Source organism: Camelus bactrianus, chromosome 6 (assembly GCF_048773025.1).
Source record: "Camelus bactrianus isolate YW-2024 breed Bactrian camel chromosome 6, ASM4877302v1, whole genome shotgun sequence".
NCBI classification, from domain to species: domain Eukaryota; kingdom Metazoa; phylum Chordata; class Mammalia; order Artiodactyla; family Camelidae; genus Camelus; species Camelus bactrianus.
Window position 1 is genome coordinate 19918348 of NC_133544.1, and position 24747 is coordinate 19943094.

Consider the following 24747-nt stretch of genomic DNA (forward strand, 5'->3'; position numbering starts at 1 on the left):
TGTGGAATTCTGGTACATGCTAGGCAGACAGTGGCTAAGTGACTAGCCCCTAATTAAAACTTTGGGCACTGAGTCTCTAATGAACTTCCCTGGTAGACAACAGTTGATGGGTGTTGTCAGAATTCACTGCTGGGAGAATTGAGCATGTCTCGTGTGATTCCACTGGGAGAAGGGTCTTGGAAGCTTGCACCTGGTTTCCACTGGTCTTCACTGCATGTCCTTCCCCTTTTACTGATGTTGCCTTCTGTCTTTTCACTCTAATAAATCTTAGCATAAGCACAACTATGTACTTCTATATGCTTCTAGTCCTGTGAATCCTTCTAGCTGTCGCCAAACCTAAGACCTTCAACACAGCTAGTAGCTAATATTTTTTTCCCCACCTGAAAAAGGAAAGAGAAAAGAAATGGAATTAAATGTATGAAGTTTTAGTAAGTTTGTGCTTTTGGTAATATACTGTGAAGGGGATTGGAACGTGCCACCCAAAGTATGCCACTTTGGCATATTGATTATTTTCAGCTGAAGGCACTTGAGGGCGAATAGATGCAGAAAGGGCTCTCTGACCTCCTGTTTCTACCTGAAAGCAGATCAGTATTTACCATGAGGAAGGAAACCTCCTTGTACCAGGAAGAGAAAAACATTCTCATCATTGGAGACTGGGAGGTGATCTGTACAAACCTAAAACAACCCTTATCTTCCATTAATTTCCCCCATATATTTCCTAGTCACTTTCCTACAGTTTACCACCCCTAGATGCTTCTTAAATCCCTTTTCCTTTGTCTTGTCATTCTCCATAAATTCTTTTTTAAAAAGACATATAAGCTCTCTGTCCTGACCACTTCTTTGGGTCTTCATTTTTCCTATGAAGGATCCTGAAGGTATGTAAAAATATTAAATAAAATTTGTAATCTTTTCTCCTGTTAATCTATCTTGTGTTAGTTTAATTCTCAGGTCCACCACAGAAACTAAAAGGTTCCCTTTGGGAGTCTAAAGGTTTTTCCTTCCCTGCAACTGGAAAAAAAAAGAATTCCTGGTAAAAAGTATGCTTCTATGTCTTTGGATTGATTTTATCTTTGATGGTACTTATATAGTGAGAAATAAATAGTGGGCTTATTTAAGTGATATGAAATTTAACCACCCTGCTTTAGTAGCTGAGATAATTCACACAATTTAAATACAAAAAGTTCTTCAGGGTAGTTGCTTCCAGGAATATATGATAGTAATGATGGAATTCAAAATTATCATAATTGAATAAACAAGAAACTTGTTTTTCATTTAACATTTCATGTAGTACATAGGATGATACTAGTATTTACCAAATGTGCCTACCCTGAAAGTATTTATGGATTAAGGATGTGTTTGTATGCTCATGTGCCCAATGTATACGTGTGTATGTATGTATGAGTGTGTGTGTTTATGGGAGGAATTGTAATGAGGGTTCTCATTCTTTTGATTGATGGGGGAGAAGTGTTTGTTACAATTATACCATTCTGATTGGTTATTTGAGGAAGATGAATTAAAGAATGTCAAAGCAGTGGCTGAATAGGATCTGCCGAGGAGTGAATATAAGGAAGGAGTTCTCTGACAAGTTTCACTTGAGGTGTAATGTAGTCAAACTGACAGGGGCAAAGTGGTGGCAACAGTTTCCAGACTCCAGGCCGTTAAGAGGTGGTGTGTTCATCCAGTTTTCAAATTGAAACCTACTTTCCCATCAGTAGTGAGAACCATATTATTTATAGTAAGAACCACCCCTTTTCTGTTCATTTACACTCACATACCCAATTAATGCCGTGATGTTTACAGATATTCTTCTAAGTAAATCATTGTCTGTTATCTTTGAATATGAAAGTCTGAAATTTTAAAATGTGAGAACAAAGAAATTTAGTTGTTAAGCTCTGGGCTTGCACATATTAATACTATTCTTATTGCTCTGTAATTACAGAAGAATAAATAATGCTAAGCTTCTTTACTTCTGGACTCAAAAGAGTTGCTGGAGAAATTCGAAGAATTTTGTATGCTCTTGGGCCCATTATAAATTTGAGACTATCTAAGTGTAACCTTATTTCTGTTTGTCAGCTCTTAAACCTTTATCTCTTGTTCAGTTTCTCTTTTTGTACAGCAGTTATTTCAGATTTTCTCGCTATATTTAAATACACAGTTCTACCTCCATTTCTATCCTTCCTCAGGAGAGAGAGCCTTTACCACTATTTTAATAGTACTGTCTTTTTGTTAGGAGTTGATCATTTGATAAACTCACTTTTCTGACATGTTAAAATTAAGATGCCTGTGGGATTACCTAGTGTAGAAAGTCATTATGCAATTAGATATTTAAAGGTCTGTAGTTTAGAAGATCAGTCTGGCCCTGAATTAAGAATCACTTATATCTGTTTTTCTGCATACTTACCACCAAAGACATTTTGTAGGTGGAATGATGCTTAATACTAGAACCCTGTACAGTTAATCTCTATTTAAAAGCTAAATAGTAGAAGAGACCCAGGAAAGGAGATTGTTAAAGAACAGGAAGAAAAAGGAAAACTAGTGAGAGTGTTATTATGAAAATAAGAGAAGAAGAGAGACTTAAGAATGAGAAGAAGTAATTGGCAGTGTCACGTGCAATAAGAATAGCAGGAAAGATTTGAAGAAATTCCATTGTATTTGGCTATAGGTGATCTTTGGGGATCTTGATGAGAGCTATTTTAATTATATAATAAAGATGGAAACCAGATCCAGTGAATTGGAAATAAGACTGTAGGCATCAAGTGTGGACTGCCCGTTTCCAGGAGTTTATTTTAACAGGAAGAGTACAGGGTGCTGGTTAACAGATCATGTCAGATTGATAAAAGTTTTTTTGTTTGTTTCATTTAAAAAAAAATCACTGATTTTTTTTTTTAAAGATCAGAGGAGTAGAGCAGAATAATCAGTAGGGAGAGAGAGGTTGAAGATGTGGAAGATGTAGTGAAGCTCTTGAGGGATGTGTAAAGAAGTAGCAAAGACAGGCTTATTTGTCTAAGGAAGAAAGATCCCTTTTCCTCAGAGCCTGGAGAAGAGGAGAGACTGACCACTAGAAAGAGTCAGGATGGTACAGGTAGGAAATTTTGGGGGTGTCCTGCCTAATAGCCTCGATTTTACTTCTAAAGGGAGAGCTGTGTTATATCCTGGAGTGAGTGAAAGGATGGTCGGTTCAGAGACAGAACATTTTGCAATGGCCACAGTTTGGATGGGTTGGAGGCAGGCAGGGGAGTTTCTGGGCACTGAGGAGTTGGCTTTCAGTGTACGGTCGCATCAGCTGATACTCCTATGTGATTTTCCTTAAAGACCCAGTAACCTGATGTAGGAAATAGATTTTTTTAGTTCTCCCAGAGCTGGTGATTTTGCTGTTCAAGTTCAGTAGATGAACAGTTTTTAAAAGCAGTTTAAGATGTGAGCAAGAGAGTATTGAAAGTGAAATAAGGAAGTTAGGTTAAAGAGCCTGAATTTAAAGTCAGCAAAAGGAATGTCAGGGTTGTGGTCATCCACTTGACAATGAAGCACAGATGCATCAGAAGAAAAGAAGTGAGGTGACCAGGCAGATGGGTAGATAAAGCCAGAGGCCTGGGGAGGAGATAATGGAGGAAGGGGGTTTTGAGACATACCTCTTGCTTCAGAGAGGAATGTTCTGAAAAAAACACTGGGATGGGACTGTGGAAGTGGGTGACTGAAGAGGCCTGGAGTCAGGGTCATCTGAGAAACTGAAAGCTTAACAAGGGTTGAAAACCTGGGCTCTGGAGCCAGACTATCTGGGTCTAAATCCTGTGCCCTCACTTGTTAGGTATGTGCTCTCGGGCACGTTCCAAGTGTTGGTTACCTGTCACTAAAGTCAGGATGATAACGGTGCCTTACTTTAGTTTGTGGTGGGATTGAATGAGGTAATTCATATAAAGCATTTGCACCATCCCTTGCACAGTGTAAGTGCTCAGTAAGCTTTAGTGGTTGCTGTCATCAACATCATTATTTTCATTATTATCGCTAGCTCCTTGTCATTTAGATCTTAGCTCGTATGTCACCTCCTAAGAGAGACCGTCCCCAGCCGCACCATAGAATATAGACCTGTTCAGGTAGCTAACTGTCCAGCACATTTTAGCACTGTTGTAATTGCTGTTAGTGTGAGTTTCTCCCCAGTTAGATTATTAGCTTCTTTGGTGTTGAAGCCAGGTCTTACTAACCTTTCTATAAACTGTGTATCTAACGCATAGGAAGTATAACCACTCTCCCAAGTGTTTGGTCTGGGGGAAAAATGGTATCTCTCTGTTGATACAGAAATCACTTCAATACTGCTTGATAATAAAGTTGATTTCCGGCATAGTGGTAAAACTTTTAGATATGGGCAAAAGGGCAAATCACCATCACTAGGGTTTTCTGATCTCATTAGAATTTTCCACACAAACAAGTGCACAGTTCTCAATTTACTGTTTTGTTTGGGTGGACAAAGGAGTGACTCATCTCTTCCAGGCTGCATTGAATTTAGCAAGCTGAGCAAATGCAGACCTCTTGTTTTCGAGGCATTAATTTTGTTGCCATAATGTCAAACCATGGCTTTAATCATGAGAGAAATTATATTTAGCTTTATTTGAGCCACAGTTCAGGGATAATGGAATCTGGAACTTAATAGCCTGCTCTTAGAGCCAGAGGAAGTTGGTAAATGTTTCCAGTCTCTGTTTGTAGGTGCCTTAATACAATGTAGGTAATATTTACTGTTGGTCCAGCTCACAGTGTCATCGTAGCCTCCTGAACCCAATCTCACTTGGACACATGATCTTTTCATGTTACTTTTGTTACCACAGATGTTTGGAAACCGAGGCTCTGGAAGGGCAGCTTATGGGACACGTTGTAAGCACTTATTGCTGAACTTGTCACCCCCTTCCAAAGCTTTATGAGAGTGGCTTAATGTTAATGATTATAACATACATTCTTTTTATTTGTTTAAAATGTTATATAAAAGTGATGACCTCTCATTTTTGAAGTTAAAAATCGACATTTACCCATTCTTCTCAAATTAAAAATGTATCAATCATGATGATTTAGTATAAATTCCAAATGTGTTATTGACCAACTCTGTTTTAGGGAAGCTAGATTTTAAGAGTTCAGGTTCTTTTCTTGATTAGGTAAGTATTCCACATAAATTTAAGTTTATTTGAAAATCTGTGCTACAGTGACTTGTATAAACTTGAGATCAGTTCATCAACTTAACAACATTATGTTGATTTTGCTGGAAATAACCTATCTAGAAACACTTTACTGAGAGTTTTAAATAGACTTTTACATATAGTGTTATCTATACTATATTTCTATTATCAGTGCTCATTTTTTGTTAGATTTTTATTTTATTATAACAAAATTTTATGCCAGCTAAAAAGTAAAATATTACATATGATTATATATGATTGCTGTGATAATCTGACAAATTTTGAAACATTGACATTTCTTTATTTGGACAAAACACTACATTCTTAGTAAAGCAATGCACATTGTTTTTCTCATCAACAAGGCTTTCTATTTTGGTGATAGTCAATTGGAAAAAAACAATTTTCCCTTTTTGGATAATAAGGTAGTCTAAAAAAGAGGAAATATTTTTATATAAAATTATTCTCAACTAATGTGATCATAAAATACATAGGAAAGTACTCATGTGTTTTTGATTGATTACTAATTTAGTGGCATGGGAAATTCTTGTTTGATGATATGTTATGCGTCCAATTTTGACCAGAACAATTTCGTAATATTTCACATGCCTCATTCCTAGAATTTAACACGTGAATTGGAGAAGAGGGAAAAACAGCAACTAGAGATGTTGGATGAACTGAAGGAGATCCAGAATCACTTTGAGGCATGTGACGCCAAGCAGAAGCGTGCTGACCTCCAGATCTCGAAGCTAACTCACCATGTGGAGGAGGCAACCAAGCAGGCTGAGCAGTACCTCCTCGAGTTCCAGCAGTCAGAGGCCTTGAGGCAGGAGGCAGAGAAGAGGAGAGAAGAGCTGAAGCTGAAAGCTCAGGAGTCTATTAGGCAGTGGAAGCTAAAGCATAAGAAGTTAGAGCGAGCACTGGAGAAACAGTCTGAATCTCTTGATCAACTGACAAACAAAAATAATCAGGTATAAAAGCCAGATTCCTAAGGGATGATTTTTGCTGTGACCAACCATTCATTCATTTGTCCTTTGAACAAACACTGGAGTGCTGTATTATGCATATAACCTATCAAGATGTTCTTGGTAGAAGAGTCTTTTTGTCTTGGCTATTTCAAGGTAAAGAGTAATCAAGTTTTTAAAAAAATCTTTTTAAGGCCTTTTCAGTAGTTTAACATTGTGTGATTTTTTTCAGAGTTGGCCCTTAAAATAGATCCACTCCCCTCCTCCATTTTAGCTTTTAGTTCCTACGTTGAAATTATTCTTTTATATTCAAATGGAAGAAAATCACAAAATCTTCTTTAATATCACATCCTCTTTCCTCCAATGCATGTATTTTAAAGTTTTGTTTCTTTGTATATTTCAACTTTAGTGTTGGTTAGAAAGAAATATTTAAAAATGTAGTTGTTACTTCTGGACCATTTTCTGGTAGCAGCTCTAAGTTTAGCTGAGTGACACTGACAGTCTTACTCACGGTATTATCAGGTCTCACGCCTCTTTAAGACTTTTGTGCCCCTTTCATGGCAACAAAAAGTATGGCACTGATCTGTGTATGCATTTCACATCATCTTTTCTCTTGTATAATCAGTTACTTCATATGAATTTCATGCTTCTATATCTTTGTGTTGAATGAAACTCATATGTTTATAAGACATAAGCAGAAAAGTCATGATTGATTTGTATCCATGTTTAGGCTTGCTTTATCATTTCTGCTTTGTCATTTGTCACTTGGTCAAGAACTCTGAATAATCCAGAAGAATAATAATTTGGATAAGTTGACTTTTTTCAAAAGAAAGCAAAATGTAGGGCAATTATATTTATAAAATCAATTGTCTGCACTTAAGAGTGGCAGATGCTTATTTCATGACAGATGAGCTGTCATGGAAAAGATGCTCTACCTTTTAAATATGAATTTCTTGTACATACAGAAGATGGAAGAAGTGATCACCTTACTCTCACTGTGGAATGCTTTTCATTTTAACCCATTAGACACTGCCTGACTGGTTGCCCCAAGGTAAAGCCGTTCCAAAGCTTTTGTACTTAAATCTAAATTGATTTGATCCCAGGAAATTGCTCTACCTTGCTGATTCTGTTGTCAGCCTGGTTTGGCAACTGGTTCAGTGAGCCTGACTATAAGGCAGGTAGCTGGAGAGAAGAGTGGTTGCGGGGATTGATTGATTGAGAACCATCTGGAGATTTTGCTTAATTAGAGGAAATTTAGAAGGATCCATGTCATCAGATAGTATCTTAATCCATGGTGCTGAAAGTTTTCTAGATTGAGCTTTTCAGAATATTAAAAATTGTTAAAACAATCATTTCCCAGAAAACTCCTGATATAATTACTTTTATCACTTAGCATTGCTAATGATAAGCAAAGAAGTAGTTTTAAAGTGATTGCCACAGTTAGGATAGTATTACAATTATCACAGCAGGCATTGTAATTTCCACTTTAAAAGCCTTAAAATTAATGCAGCATGTCAGAGAGCAATGGTTAATCAAGGAAGAAAGGGTAACAAATATTTCACTGCAAATTCAAGTGTCCAGTAAATCTCTGAGGTGAAAATATGTTGTAAATAATTTTGGAAAAAAGTATGTATTTTTAAATATTTTACTGAATAATACCTCCAAAGAGTATTTAATTTTTAATAAAATGACAGAGCCACCTTAAGGCATGAATAATATAGCCTGCTCCTTTTTTGTTTTTTGGACTAATTATTTTCCAAAAGTGACTCCATGGTATATTTGGAAGTGTTATGTTAAAATAAAAATGATACTGCTTTACAAATAAAACCATTATGGTTTAAAGAATAAAGTAATTGTTTAATAAGTAGCTCTGTTGAGCCATTTTATATGCTCAACAGATGCAGTTTTTGCATTTTCAAAATAGTTCTGTGCCTACTTCCATTTTTCTTTTTCCAGCATAATTTATTTTCTGCTTTATGATGTGCCACTTAAAAATTCATTAGAAGGCCAAAGGCTTTTATTCTCCAAAAAATTGCTCTGATGTATTTGTTTCCCTGCTTTTTATATTTTTGGAATCTTCATAAGATTATCAGATATATATCATATAACAAAACTACATTACTGAAGAATATGGAATATCAAACAATTAGCATATCATGGCAGCAAAAACCAGAAAGGTGAGGTTGTGTATTTTCCTTAAAAGACAGTGGCATGAATGTTTATGTCAGGGATTCATGATGTTCTTTAGAGATATGTAGATGAAAACATATTGGAAGACCTAAAATCTTATAGATGTAAATGATCTAATCATAAATTGTGCTGTTTTTGTCTTTTTCTTTTAAAGCACTTTTTGAAGTCATTGGTTTTATATATGCTTTGAAAATGATAAAGGAGGAAGCTTGAACTTGGATTTTAATCATAGTGTATGCTTTTCTGAATGTTTCCAAATTCATTTTCTTTTTTAACATGGATAATGGGAATGATTCCTAGGCTTTGTTTTGTTTTGGCTTGTTTTTCTTGTTGAATTGGCAGAATAATTGGCTTGTCTGTGTACTGAGCTTTTTGCTTTGATAGTATTTGACTTCAGGAATCTTAACTTGCCATCTTTTCCTTCTGTGTATTGCCTTCAAACTGAGGGAAAAAGAACTATATGTACTGTCTTTTTAAAAAATTTGAATTTTTTAATGTTTGAAAAGTAAGAAGAATCAGCTAAAGTGCACCCTTTTAAAAATGTGTGTAGTCCTGTCATATGCAACTTACGAAAGGCAGTGTACTGACACGTTGATAATCCACCAATCTTCCTGCATGTTCCCTCACATGCGGAAAAATAACTTTTTTCTTTAAAAACTTTTCTTGTCTATCTTTTAGTTAATTAAAAAAAAAACAACTGTATATACTTGGTAGTCAGGCCTTTGAGGAGTTGGTTCCTGTTCCTATAACCACCGTGATTTTAGGCAGTATCTTTCTTCCAGCTTCACACAGCCATTTTCAGTCGTTCTTTTATAATCTTCCCTTATAGCTCTTCCTGTGTGGAAGCAATGTTTGGTTAGAACATTCCCTTCCCATTGTTCCTGATTGCTGCTTATTTTTATGCCACCACATTTCTCAAGGATTTTCACACCTGGCTTTCCCTCAGCCTGTTTCATTTCATGTAATTTTTGCCATTAGCTTTGGTGATCTCAAAGCTCAAGTCAGCAACCCATTGAACTCTGTATCCTTATAATTCACTAATTTCCTATTTTACAGTGACCTTCAAATCACTCAGCAACTAATTTCTGTGGCTAAAATTTGTCATCATCTGTAATTTTTCTTTGTTCAGATCTTTAGTTCTAAAATGTCAGTCTCTGATTTTACACATTACAAAAAATTCCGTTTTCCTTTTTTAACCATTGCCATCTGAATTTGATCTTTCCACATTCCTTTGGTTGAGCAGCCATTTCCTGGAATCCGTATTTTCCTGTCAGACTGGACTCCATGAAAAGCTGCTCTGATGACATGCTCAGGAGCATCTTCAGTTGCTTGCTTCCGCCTCACACATTTTTACCAATCTGCAGCCTGGAAATCAGCCCAACTCTCCACCTTTTCCATTCCTACTCTTGAATAGACCAGCAAAACTTAACATAGACTATCAGTTGGTTCCTATAGCAGTCTTGGTTACCTCCCCAACCCCAATCCATTCTGTTCCATTCAAAAATTAATATAGGCTTATTATTAGGCATATGTAACCCTCTTCTGATCAGTGAGGAATGAAGTATGAAGTCTGTTGGGGAGATTCTGGTAAATAATTAGTCACTTCTAAGAAAGATACACTAGGAGGGAGAGGTTCTTCTTTGGAATATTGTTGTATTTGGCTGTGATGCTGGAAAGGCTGAAGCTGTCTGCCATGGTCCAAGAATGAAGCCTCACTCAGGGAGGGTATTGCTGAGAGAAATGCAGAGAGGTGGCCCTAGAAGTTTGACATACTGAGTCTGGAACAGTTCTGCCTGTATTGGAATGATAATAAATTGCCTTGTAGTTTATGCCAACTTGAATTGGAGTTTTCTCTTACTCTCAGCGAAAGAAATTCAAGCTGATGTGAAACATCAATTCTAGGAGTAAGGAGCTATAAGTTAAAGAACATAAAATGTAGAATTGACTAAGTGGAGAAGTGAGGTGAGGACGAGGACGACCATACTCTTCTAAAGAGAAAGTTGGAAAACCTTACTGTGCTATTGAAAGTAGTTGGTTAAACCATCAGAAGTCATACGTTGGGGGACTGATGCTGTGCCTCAAGGTATCATATTAAGTGACCAGTAGGAAAACTTTAGGATGTTGGAGTCTGTTGTGTGTGTGATTGCAGCCTTCAGAAAAGTCCTAAAAGAGAAAGATGAGTGCAGGTTGAAGCCGGTCTGTCTAAAAGCAGAGAGCAAGGTTTTAGGGGGTTGGGAGGCTGAATATCTGCAATCTGTGATCTAGATTTACTGAGTCTGATAATTTGGAGTCTTGTAGAGTTAGCAAAGCCAAATTATCTATCCGTGCTGAAGTTAGTCCAGGCAAGAGAGGGAGATAGGAAACTTAGCAGAAATAAAAATGAGGTCAAGAACAAGCCTGATTTCTCAGGCCCCTTTCAAGTAAGTCTGCTTAAGCATTTCTGGCCAGACAAAGGGGACTCAAGTCCATTGTTTTGAATTCCCTCAAGATAAAGGCTGTTCAACTGAGGGCCCCTGGGAATATCCAGGATATTGAGGTGCTGGTTAAGACAATGGTATTTCAGACTCTGTCTGAAGACAGTGTCTAGACAAAATCTTGGACTGTGACTACTAGCCAAGCGTTAACAAAGGCACATAGACAGAACTTACTTAGTTTTTTACTGTCTGTAGTACCAAAAAAATTTCAAACTTGACCAACATATTCTGGAACTGTCTACCCTAACGCCGTCACTTTTGTCATGAATTGACATTGATGCTCAGAACACTGAAGTGGGAGGCAAGACCTGAGGGTTGTAGAGTAGCAGAGTCTGAGCTTTGAAGGATTCTTCTTGAACCACCCCATCTTGAGTCTTCCCGTTATGTGAGAAAAATAAATGTCCTGCTGTTTAAACCATCTTCTAGTATTCTGCAATCAAAGATATCTTACCTACAAGAGCTTTATCTTGAAAATATGATTTTTGTCTTTACGGCTGCATGGAAGTCTCTCAACTCATGGCCAGGGCCTGTGTTATCTATTCCAAACATTATTCACTATATTTAAGCCACCTCCCCTCGTTCTCAGATCCCTCCCGCCTTATCCTTACAGCCCAGACTGGATTCTGTCAGTTTTTGTCTTCTCTAGTGTGGTAAGTAGAATGACCTCCCAAGGATGTCTCAGCCTAATTCCTGGAACCTGTGGTTATGATAAAATATCACTCCCATGATTATGATGTGTTATATGGCATAGTTGATTTTAAGATAAGAGGATTATCTGGATGGGCCTAATCTAATCACAGGAGCCCTTAAAAGCAGATAAATTTTTCTGGCTTTGGGGAGAAGTGGAAATCAGAGGGATTCAAAATACGAGAAGGATTCATTATGGTGCGACTGGCTCCAGAGACTGAGGAGTCCATGAGCCAAGGAGTGTGGGTGGCCTTTAGAAGCTCAGCAAAACCCCTGGGCCCAAGGCTAGTGAGGAAACAGGGACTCAAGTCCTAGGTGCACAGAACTAAATTTTTCCAATAGCATGAATGAACTTGGAAGTGGATTTTCCCCCAAAATCTTCAGCTAAGAAAGAGCCCAGGCTAGCTGGCATCTTGATTTTAGCCTTAGGAGACCCTGGGCAGAATACTTTGTCTAGACTTGGGACCTGTGGAAACAGTGAGCTAATAGATGGGTATTGTTTTAAGCCATGAAATTTGTTGGAATTTGTTACACTGCAGTGGAAAAATAACACATCCACCCATAGGCTTATCTATATTTCTAGCCTTTTTCACTGTCTTAAAATCTTTCCAAAGTGAACTCTTTCATCTGTGTTCTAGAGTCTTTTCAATCCAGGGACATTGCTTTACCAGTTGTCTCCTCTCTCCACAGTTCTGATCACTATCTTGCATGAATATCTCCCTAAGACCCTGTTTCTCCTTGAACTTAAATCCCACCCCCACTTTTTGTCCCCTTTCCCACTAGTCTTTATAATAATCCTATGACGTAGCTATTATTATCATCTTTATAAAGATAAATAATTTTCTTAAGGTGTAGAACTACTTATGGCTGGACAGAGAACCAACATCAGTTCTCTCTGGCTGGAGCTCATCTGCTTAATCACCTCCTTTACTATTTCTCATGATAGCTTCACGCTGTTTCTCCTGTTAAAACTGAGAAGGATTTGAGGAAACCATTACATTTTATGGTGAATTGCTTCACATTGAACTGTTGATGTGTAAAGTGTAAAAATGCCTTGAAAGTATTTGCATTTTAACTCATTATTTCTAATTCTAAAGTGAGAATCTTAACTTTTTTTCCCCCTGGGTTCAAACCATGGTAGACAGCAGTAAACAGGTATAAAGATGTTTCTAATACCAGTGTTTGGGGACGGGAAATAATTTTAGCTCCCTTAGTTGCTGACTTTCTTATTTGTATTGATGGCTGGTGAGAATTAGAGGGTGAGTTCTTGGCCTCTGTCCCTCAAAGTCAGTCCTAACCCCCTAAAGAGGCTGGCACAGGGTGATGGCCATCTAGTCCCTTGACTGTTCTCATGAGTCCCTTCCCAATCTCTCCTAATCTTAAATTAATCTCACCTCTACCTTTGTGGGACTCCCTATTACATGCTGGTATGTTTCTTGTCGCTGTGGCCATTATTTGATTAATAATGACTGATTGTACCATAAGCTTTCTTAGATTGTATTTACATGCTTCCCTGTATTGTCTTCCATATCTGTTTGAGGTTTATCCTTTTAAAAAGTGTGCTATTGAAATGCAAATCATTGTTATTTTAAGTAACACTATATTATTTCAGCTTCTGGTAAATTATAATTGGAGTCTTTTCTCAATTTTATATTACATTTAAATAATTATTTATGACCAAGGATTGATTTGTTTTGGTGATGAAGATCTGAAACATATATTTCAAAGTGTTGCTGCTAAAAAGTAGTTGTATCTTTCTTCCTTTTTTAGCCTAAAAAGTATTAAAAACCAAAAAAAAATACAAAATATTATTTGATAAAGTTTTCTCCTTGTGACAAAACTTTATTTTGTTTTCTGGCAGTGTCTATGGTGGATTTTACAGTAACTTTTCCTTTATGCTAGATTCTGAAAGAAAAGGATGAATTGAAAAGCCAGCTTTATGCAGCGTTACAACAAATAGAGAGTCTTCGAAAGGAACTGAATGATGTGTTAACCAAGCGTGCCCTTCAAGATGAGGAGCTTCACTGTAAGGAGCAGAAACTAAGTGATATTAAGTCTCATCAAGCTGACCTTGAACTAGAAGTGAAGGATTCCTTGGATACTATCCATAGGTTGGAAAGTGAACTGAAAAAGCAGAGTAAGATTCAAAGCCAGATGAAAGCTGAGAAAGCTCACTTGGAGGAAGAAATTGCAGAGCTAAAGAAGAGCCAGGCCAAGGACAAAGCTCAACTTCTTGAGATGCAAGAAGCCATCAAGGACTTGAGTGCCATCCGGGCAGATCTCGCTAATAAATTGGCGGAGGAACAGAGAGCCAGGAAAGAGGTACTTAAGAACCTTTCTGACCTCAAGACACAGGCAAAATCCAAAGATGAAGAAACTGCTACAATTATTACACAGTTGAAACTAGAGCGAGATGTTCACCAGAGGGAGCTGGAAGATCTCACATCCTCATTGCAGAGTGTGAAAACTAAACATGAACAAAATATCCAGGAGCTGATGAAGCACTTCAAGAAGGAAAAGAGTGAGGCTGAGAATCATATTAGGACACTAAAGGTACCTGAGCCGAATTACCCTGATGATAGTGGAGGAAATTTCCTGGTGGCTCATGAAGTTAATAAAGCGTAAACTTTTAGAGATCATTCTGTATTCCCAAGCACTGAAGGGAAGATAAAACTAACAATAAAGAGGCTTATTCATGCCTGCTAGACCAGATTGAAATGAGTTATAGCAGCCACCTGGGAGCACCTATTTCAGAGCACTGAAGCCCTTTAAAAAGAATGTTCAGCTGTTTGGGGAGTTCAGGAAAGGCATAGGTGGCAGTAAGTTGTGGACCTGATTCGTGCCCTCATTCAACATTTATGATCTCCTAAAATGTAAAAGGCAGAGACTTGTCAAGGCCTTAGAAGCTTTAACTATGGGCCTTATTAGTATGGTAACTAAAGTGGATCAGCTTGCAGGTTGTGTAAGGCTTTTGAGATTTACCCCTTTTCCAAATCAAAGTTGCCTGGGTAAATGCATAATTGAGATCTTGCATTTGGGGAAATATTTCTAAGATCTTTAGATATTAGCATTATCACCATGCAGGGGAATCATTTCATAATATGATTGTCAGGAGTGTGTTTAATCCATCCATCCTTCCTGCTTTAGTTTTTCTCCATGGCACCATCATCATATGATACAGATTCCATATTATTTATTTTTAAATCTCCATTTATTAGCATGAAAACTCTATGAGTACTGGGATTTGATCCTGTTTTATTTACAGCTATAATCCCCAGCACCCAGTTCCTGGAACATGATAAATATCTATTGAATAAGTGAATACATGGATACATCTTCAAAGATTAAGGAATCTTGAGGAAAAAATTATAATTAAAATACAGCTACCATAAAAATGCTTATAATGAAAGATGAAATTATCTTGTAATAGCTGCTATTTGTAGAATGTTTTCCGCTATTTTGTGAATTCTTCTCCAGTCCTACATAGGCTACTGGCAGTACTGAATTTGGGGTCATTTAAGTGGTGTGGGCAGAGCAGGATGGAGGCTGAAAGAATAGGTAAGAGGCTTTTACTCTATTTCATTGAACCTAAGACACCATCAGTTGTAAGATGCATCGTTGTTGTGTGCTACTAAAGAAAAAAAAATATACTGCCTTTGAAAACATGACATGCTATCAACCATAAGACAACATCCTAATACAGAGAAGGTAAAATGTAAAAAAAATATGTGTTGATATTGGTGAAATATGGCATAATAGTCTTTCAGAGTTGATGAGGACATAAACAAAAGTAGAATTAGATATATGGAGAAGAAAAGCTGATGGTAAAAGAAAATAAAGTACATATCATACGTTGATTGGCTGTGACGATGATAATAATACTAGCAGACATTTTTTTCAGCACTTAGTTTATGCTAGTTTTATTACTATAAGAACTTTACATGTTACTCACTTAATATTCACATCATCCCTGCAGTTTGTATGGTATTAATTTCTATCTGAAGAGGAAGTGGAGACATGAGAAGTTAAGTAACTTGCCCCAAGGTCTTAAATCTGGAGAGTAGTAGAGACAGGGTTGGAACTCAGATGGTCAAATGCTTGAGTTCTTAACTACGTTGCTGTGCTGGAAAAGGTATAGAATCAAGGATGACTAGATGTAGATTTGGGTGATTAGTTGGATAATGAAGCTCTTTGTCAAGATGGTTAATATAGACAGAACAGAATTGGAGAGAATAATGCCAAATCCAGTTTTTTAGTATGTTGATTTAGGTGGAAACGACCTTAAGCCTAACCATGAAAGTGTAGGTTGCGAACAGTTTAGTACATAATGAGTTACAAGTTGAGGGGGAAGTTGAGATTAAAGTTAAATATTGGAAAACCAATAACCTGTTGTTGGTAGTTGACATCATAGGATTTGGATGCCAATCATGCAGGGAGAAAGAAGAGGATGAAATTCTAGAACACCAATGTTGAAGGAAAGAATTGAGAAAGAGTTTCTAGCAAATAAAAATAAAGGACCAAATGCAAAACAGGAGGAAAACCAGAAGAGAATGGTGTCTTAGAAAACCAGACAGGGCATTTTAAGAAAGGTATAGTCAGGAGTGTCAATGTGGCAGATAGGCTAAAAGAGGAACTGAAAAAGTGTTCATTCCATTTGTCACAGATGGGTGGAGAAAGTCCATGAGGAGATGTGAGGAGCTGAATAAAAAACCTGGTGGATAGGATTCAGCAGGAGACTGGGCTTATTTTCTTCTGAAGATCTTGAAAGAAATAAGTACGCTTGAGTAAGTTGATAGGGATGGACTAGGATGATGTGAATCTTGACTGATTTCTTCCCCCTGGAAGAGTAAAGCAGTAGTGTAGTAAGTAATTCATGGTAGTGAAAACATACTGCTGTGAAGGCTGGTACAAACTGCATGAGGCTAGTCCGGGATCGTGTAAGGTACTGCCAGGTGGCTACTACTGAAGGAGTATCATGGGCAAAGGGATGGGAGAGTGGAGAGAAAGGAATCTATGAGCACAGGTTGCTTATTTGATAGGAATGTTTGTATGGGAGCTTAGATTTTCAGAGGTAAAGTCCTAGGAGTGGGTAGTGCAGTGGGTTGCTGTTGTGGAATGTGGGTGAAGGTGGTTGGAATACAACAGTCAAATAACTTTGATGTTGGTTTGTTGGCTAGATATTTGGGTGTTGATGATGCTGTTGTGAAGGCATTAATTGATCATATGCCAAAACCCTCAATAAAGAGAATAAGTCAGTCAGCTGCTGCTAGTAAGGAGGACAGAGTTGATGAAGAATGATGTGGATCTCAAAGCCAGGCAGGGTTTTTGCATGAGGATGAGTACATAATGATTTGTTAGGTCATGGCTTGAGAAATGGTTCTTTCAAGGGACTTGCAGTTTTCTTGAGAATACAGTTGAAACCATACCTTCCTTTTCTTCTCCCTCTCGCTGACCTATTTTTGGCTCCCATCACCATTATTTAGGTTGTATGACAAACACACATTTGAGCAGGAGCAAGAAGTAATTTAATCAGTTGGCACAGATTCAAAATCATCTCTATAAGAACGTTATTGTCACATTGTGCTTGGCTTTCTTGAGAGGGAGATGAAGTCATGAGATACAGCCTGCTTGACAGAGATTATGTTTGCTCCTGGATGCATTGGCATATGAACAATACATCATGCGTCATAGTAGAAACAAGGATGCGGGCTGCATGGCTTTCAGTAGCCTCCGTACTCCCCCCTTAGTTCCTCTTTCTACTCCCACCTCTTCCTTTTCAACTTTCGAATATCCCCTGATTGCCTTTTTAAAAAACTGATCCGAGTGTCACTTCCTGCTTGAAAACTTCAAATGCAGAGTCCCAAATCTACCCCAGTTCTCCATGATATAGTCCCACCCAAGCTGTTCATATTTGTGGCCTTTTTATGCTCCCAACTTTCCTCATACAAATATGCAGCCATTTCCCACGCATACCTTTCACAGCCGGATCTTCATCTGGGCTGTCTTTCCTCACAATGTGCAGGAGGCAAAAGGCTCCCTACTCTTTCAAGCCCCAATTAATTTTTCACCTCTTTTGTGAATTCCCTGAAGTTGGAATATATCAACCGAAGTCAGGATAAATCTTTCAATCCTCTGTGTTTCCGTAGCTTTTTGTTGGTACTCCAGAGGGGCAGGCTTCAGGTCTTAGTCATTTTTGTATCCTCTTATGGTGTCTAGCATCATGTTTGAGACATATAGAACATATTCAGTGGATATTGGGTTGAAATGTTTAAAAGCCTAGAAGTGGAAGGATTTGCTCTTGACTTGCTCTGTGATCTGATTTGGATTTCTCCCTATAATGTGAGAAATTGCTTGCCTTTAGGAAGTGCTTTGTGTTCATGTATAGTGAGATGACAGTAAAGCTTTAAGAAATTATCTGTACGTCAAGAAGATATAGTTTAGAACTATCCTGTAGATTCTCTGAAGACTTAAGAGCTTTTAAAAAATTTGGAGTACCGAGATGAGGAGGAATGTTGCAGTCATTGTTTAATGTGGTACAAAAGCAGTGTACGAGCTTAAAAGGAGAGCCAGAGATCGTGAGGGGCCAGCACTTTCCTTTTAAACCAAGTGAGTTATCCATAAGGAACAACCCCACCTCATGCTATTTCATTAATATAATTTTACACTTCTGACTTATTTACATTAATTAAAAGGAATTGATAACAACAGTCATCACTGAAGATTTACACTAAGTTATGTACAAGAGCCCTTTGGATAAGTATCTCTATAAATGTTATTTTTCTTTGTCTTTACCTTATTTCATTGCTTTTTCTGAGTCTAATAAGTGCTGATACATTACCTATATTTTTTTTTCTCTGCACAAAATGTATTTTTCTCCATCTAGACCTACCTTTCTCATGCCTATTTTAAAATTTAAATGTAAAACATTTTAATGAAATACTCCAGCTGCTATTAATATCTGAGGGACGTTGGATTATTACCTAATTATGCTCAAGAAAAATAATTTTGTGGAGCCTTTATTGGAATCAAAAGACCAAGAGTGGAGTTCTGTACTTTTGCCATTTGCTGGCCACGTGATGTTGGTCAAGTTACTGAACCTTTTTTACCTCATCAGTGAAATGGGAGCAATAGTGTCTTTGACCTCTATCACAGAGTCTTTGTGAGTGTGACTTTGCTTTATAAATCCTAAAATGAAATATAAATGTAATAATAAAACCACAACAAGAAGTAAGTTCTTAGTCAAACTTAGACGTTGGTGTGCTGGTAAATGTTTTAAAATAGGTCTCTGGAGGTAAAGGGGGGAAAACCTTGATTTTTAGCATTTGCCAGGTTTAGTGGTATAAACCCCCCATTTGGCTGATTTCAGGTTGTCAAACAGCATCACTGGAGACTGAGTTGGGAAGAGAGACAAGCACATTTGTTCCCTGAGAATCTCTGTGAGCTGGCCCAGCACACTATTGGCCTTCTATATCTACGTTTTTTATAAGACACACAAAAAAACCAAGCATTTGACTGAAACTTAAAATCATAGTTGAACAGTTTTCCTGATGAGACTTTATAAGTTTATTTTTGGGTAGTGAATATAGGAGTCCTCATTTTAAAAAATCAATTCTTTCGTTAATTCAAAGTGGCATCAAGTCTTAGCTGAATTTTGTGGGGTGAATAAAATAATGATTTTTGTCTGAAACTCACAAAACTTCTTCCTTTTGGGAAATTACTTCCAGTGACTATGTTCCAACATACTACCCAATTAAATGTACATAATAAACTTACATAAACTTACACATTGAAACTTCTGTTGTAACAGATTCTACGTAGTTGCTTATAAGGTGTCAGTAACTGGTAAGTGTGACTGTTTAACATTGCAAGTTGCACCCTGCTATTTAAAAAAAAAACTTTTTTTAAACCGTACGATATATGTACCTTTTCATGGCAGGGAGGCAGAGTAGTTGAAAGTATAGACAGTAGAAAATTCCTGGGTTCAAATCCTGGCTCTGCAGTATTCACTACATACTCTTGGGCAAGTTACTTGTGTCTTTCTGCTTCAGTTTCAAAAAAGGTAACAGTGATAGTACCTCCTTGGTCAGGTTGTGCTGAGGACGAAATGAGGAAAAAGTACACAAAAAGATTTTAGAGCAGTGCTTGACATATAGACGGTGTTTACATTGTTGTTATTTTAAAAGTCTGTAAGTTCACATACCTGGCAAATCTTTATTGAATCCCATCCACAGATTATTCCTAATTTTTTAAAAAACTGATTCTGGCTATATTCCAAATAATGAATGAAAACCAGGTACTGTACACTGTTGGTACTACAATAATCACTGGTAAACTCTTTCTTTTTCATATTAAGTTATTTGTAGTTTCTTGGCTGCTGTGATTCATAGTCTATTGTACTGTGCAAAAAGTACACAGTTCTTTGCCAAAAACGAGGAGGTAGCTTGACTAGGAATATTGTTGATCTCCTTTTATAGATGAGGAAACTGATCAGGCAGTAATATTCCATAGTGTATTCTTTTGGAGACACTTCTCTCATAATCCTTCCCCTCTCAGCAGTCATTGTGCTTTCATTGGGCTGCGCACTCCTCTGCTTGTACCTTTCTTCAGTGCTTCATATTCACTGTCGTAGAAATTGGCTGGAGCATCTCTCTTACGGTTTGTGTCATCTTCAGCATCTAGTAGAGCACCTTTCACTTTGTAGGTGCTCAGTGACTGCTAGCGAGTGATTGAATACATGCAAAGGACATTCCCTTTGCGTGTATGTTCATGTGTGAATGCTTAGAGGTAGCAAGTCTCAAGGTGTTTGCCCACGAGTATAATGTGGAGTTTCTTTTGTGTACAGTTTCACTGTGGCCAGTGGACTTTCTCTTTTCTCCTTCTCTTTTTCTCAGGCAGAAAGCTTAGAAGATAAGAATATGGCTAAAGCCCAGCATTGCCAGCTAGAGAAGTTGAAATCACAGTACGACAGGCTGACCGAGGAATTAACGCAGAATGAAAATGAGAACAAAAAACTGAAGCTAAAATATCAGTGTTTGAAGGACCAACTAGAAGAAAAGGTAAAAATGTGAATGAATTCTAATTTAAAAGACTTATTTGATTTTCCTCTAGTATTTCTTCTAGAACATAGTATATATACTTTAATTGCTAATTGTAAGCTTTCATAGGAAAGTTGTATTGGTGCCAGAAAAAGTCGTAGAAGTTTATTAGAATGCTGTGATTTTTATTCTTTCAACCAACTAGTAACCTGTTTTTAAATTTCTTCTGGTAGCAAAGAAAGGAATTATGGTTTACTTGAAGACCTACTCTTTGTCAGGTATTTATGCCAGCTGATTTACGTATGTACACTCATTTAATTCTCACAACTCTTTGGGTTAAATTTTGTTGATCCCTTTTAACCTACTAGGAAACTAAGGTTCAAAATAAGATACATAATAGGTAAGTGGTCACTGTGTGCTAGGCACTTCTAACGCTCATAGTAACTGTATCAGTTGGTAGTATTATGTTCAGTTTCGCAGTTGCAAAGACTGAAGCTGAAGAAGATTGGCAACCTTGGAACATCTCCAGCAGCCTCACTGCTTTTCTCTCAGTAGATGTGTACAGTTTTTGGGTGTCTGCTATATATCAGGCATTGGGTAGAATAGCAGGGACTTTTAGAGAGTCATTACTTTTGTGGCAAAAAGTCAACTGAGACTAGAAGACAGAATATTCAAATTTTCTTTCTGTATCTTCTACCAGCTTCCTAAAAGGATTTGCATTTGAGTATGATGGAGTCAAATATATGAAAGACTGTTAACATGGGTAATAGGATAAAGCAGTATGGACAGGGTCAAATGAATCCCATACCTGATACTTGTTATTAACATCTGTGATAAAGGAACTGTCTGAGTGGGCTGTCATAAAACTCTTCATAAACGTCTAGGAAGAAACTTTTTTATTTTAAAGAACTAATTTTTATCTTTCATGTTTGTTTTCCTTAACACCTATTATGGTGCAGCCAGTAGGCAGCCCTTTTTTTTCTGGAAAAAGAACATAATTTCTGACAGAGCAGTAAGATGCGGTTTGATGCAAACGCAGGCATAACAGATTTGTCCCAGATTCAGAGATTCTTCTTCAGTTTGGCATCTTTTCTTACTACCCATCTCTTGCAAGGAATGCAGTGAAAACAAATTTATAGTCTTTCTGTTTTATCCTTCTTTAATTTTCTTCAAACAGCTTGCAGATGATACAGCATGTAACTAGGAAGAAACTTTCTTAACGCTTTGCTCTTTTTGATGTTGGCAAAGTTCACTATATTTAATATATTTATATATTTTTGCCTTTCTAGTAATTGTTAAAATTACTAATTGTTAAAATCAAGGAAATAAAATTTAAGTTAGTTTGGAGTTTATGTGTTTGGAGTAAATGTGCTTAAGTTGCTAAATTTAGGCCTTGACAATCTTGACAATCTTGGCAACTTTTGCAATTTGGTTCTTATGTCATGCTTTGTTTTGATTATGTCTAATGTTCACACATATTTAATATATCTGTTGCCAGAGTATTGTTGCTATGGAGATAATGCTGAATTTCCCAACTTCCATAATTAAAATTTAGCCAGAAGATTGTATTAACACATTTTATATTTAATTACTTGCATTTAAGAAATAGTGAGGAAATTTTTGATGTGTTGGAAAGTTAGTTTACCTTGTTGTGCTTAAAATAAATGTTTTTTCACTAATTATGTTTGTGGTGTTCCAGTTACATACGCATTATCAGACATGCATGTAAATGGAACATTCAGCTTAGAACAGAGTTTTAAGAGTTAATGATTATACAGTATTTCTTCCTCATTAGTGGTTTCCCTTTTCACGGTTTCAGTTAACCTGTCCCAGTAACTGATATGATCAATTTTGGACCAGTTGTCCAAAAATATTAAATGGAAAATTCTAGAAATAATTCATAAGTTTTAAATTGTGCATTGTTCTGAGTAGTGTGATGAAATCTTGAGCAATCCCACTTTCTCCCACCCAAGATCCCCAGGCATCTAAATCTGCTCCTGACATCCAGCCATCCACATCATCATGGCTTGATGATCCAGGATCGCCCAAAGTAGGTGATCCTCCTTCTGACATATTGTCGGAAAGTCAGTAGTAGCCTAAGACGATATCACAAGGCCTACATCATTCACTTCATCTCATCATGTAGGGTGTAGAAGGGTGAATCCAGTGCAGAAAGATATTTTGGGAAGAAATCACATTCACATAACTTTTATTACAGTATATTGTTATAATTTTTCTATTTTATTATTAGTTGTTGGTAATCTCTTACTGTGCCTAATTTATAAATTTTTATCATAGGTGTGTATGTATAGAAAAAAACATCATATATATAGAGTTTGATATCAGGCATCCCCAGGGGGTCTTAGAATGTATCCCTCGTGGATAATGGGCGGCCACGATATTCCTTTGCTATGTAGTGAACATCTAGTATGTGACAGGCATTGTGCTGGATGCCTGGGATGGGATAGAGATAAAATATGGGTCTGCAGTTGAAAACTTACAGTGAGATCTTTAAAAGCAAAATCCCTTTCAGTTTTTAGAACTATATAGTCAAGTCCTGACAGTGGGTGCTAATGCAGAGAAAAGATGTCTCTGAAACCTGAAATGGTGAGTAATCTGAAGGATATATAGACACACACACAAATATACGCAGCTTATATGCTTGCTTTTTTTTTTTAATGTTTGTTTTTTGTGTACATGATTGTTACATACTTTGGATTGACTTTGCTGATTGTATTGACCTGTTTTTTAGTATAGTTAGCTATAAGTCAAAATTTCAGTGGATCAAGCCATCTACAGATGAGGCCTTTCTCTTTGGGAGGTAGCATATAGCATTAGTAGCTTTGGGCAAAGCTTTGAGTGTAAATCATTTTCTAGTTGTTAGCTTTAGGCAAGTTGCTTAAAATCAAAGCCTCAGTTATATCATCCTTAAAAACAGGTATAATAGTACCTTTATTATAGAATTAAATGTGAAATTGTATATAGAGTGTTTGGCAGGGTATCTGATACCTAATAAGCTATCAATTAGCAGCTGCTGTTATTTTGTTGTTATTGTATTACCAAATAGTTGCCGATTAATTGTTCAACCAAGCAATAAATCAATTAGCAAATATCAATTGACTACTTAATAGTGTGTTAGGTGTTAAGGGTCAGGGAACTGGGAGTAAGACTTACTGCAGAACTATGCTGATTGGAAGTTTAGAGTCAGACCTTGATGAATCACTTGAAATAGATGGTTCACAAAAGTCTTACTGATGTGAAAAGAGCTGGTAGTTCTATCAGCAAGTGATATTGAAGGCATGTGTGTCAAGTAAACCAAGCAGGTGAACAGTTTTAAAGTTATATTTGCTATTTGAAGACAGGCATCAAATTTTGGTTGTTTTTCCATCCTCAAGACTAGGCACAAAGCCTGAAACTCCAGATAATTAGTAATTGTGGATAAATATAAAATTGTGGATAAAGTGATATGTGTGTATACACACATGTACATACACATATGTTTATGTGTAGATAAAGAAATATGGATAAGCTGTGGATATATATACACATTGATTCTCCCTCTTTCTCGTTCTCCTTCCCTTTCTCTCTCTCTCTCTATGTGTATGTGTTGGCTAGACTGGGGGAAATAAAAACAAGAAAATAGGACAAAACTATATTTTCAATGAAAAAAAGTCCATATCTTATATCCCAAAGATTACTACTATTTAAGCAATGCAATGAACTCGATAAATGTTGCCTAATGGACTGAAGGGGTTTCTAATCAAAAAGGTTTCTGTTAGAACCATTTCCGGCCACTCTGTACATTATATGTAGGTTATCGGGAATGCTTAGCTAACCCATGTAATATGTGCTTGTTTCTATAGTTATGCTTAATTTTCTTTATAAGAGTTTATTTCCTATTAGTAGTTCTTTTGGGAGATGAGAATGGCTGCAATGAAACAATTAGGAGACAACTCGTGAGACATCTAAGGCTATAGCAGTTCACAGGAACTTAAGTGTTGAACAGATTAGGACTTGTAGAAGTATTTTTTGTTCCTTCCCATGAAATGATTTATTTAAATCATTTGTGAAAGTGACACTTAGCAACGTATTTGAGGCTATGGCTATGTTGGGTTCTTGTACACAGCGTGGATCTTTAAAAAATGGTAATTATAATTTACATTTGCAAGTGTAATTATGGTGCCCCTTTTCACAGATGGTGGAAACTGGGGTTGAGTGTAGTATAGTGACTTGCCCAACA

The 24747-nt window shown here is 36.9% G+C and overlaps 1 protein-coding gene across 10 annotated transcripts in view; it reads left to right on the plus strand.

Moving 5' to 3' along the window:
- Positions 1–24747, plus strand: part of CEP128 (centrosomal protein 128) — a 357239-nt gene that overhangs the window by 110576 nt on the left and 221916 nt on the right. For 7 of the 10 annotated variants that reach the window (XR_012507429.1, XM_045517288.2, XM_074365179.1 and 4 more), the window contains 3 exons: positions 5777–6127; positions 13375–14025; positions 20364–20528. Coding sequence is in view for 9 of the 10 variants with exons in the window: in XM_045517288.2 (XP_045373244.1) it covers positions 5777–6127; positions 13375–14025; positions 20364–20528 (1167 nt within the window). In the remaining variant the exon portion in view is untranslated. The remainder of the gene's footprint in view (positions 1–5776; positions 6128–13374; positions 14026–20363; positions 20529–24747) is intronic. The other 3 variants (XM_045517292.2, XM_074365181.1, XM_074365180.1) reach the window with 3 other exon arrangements.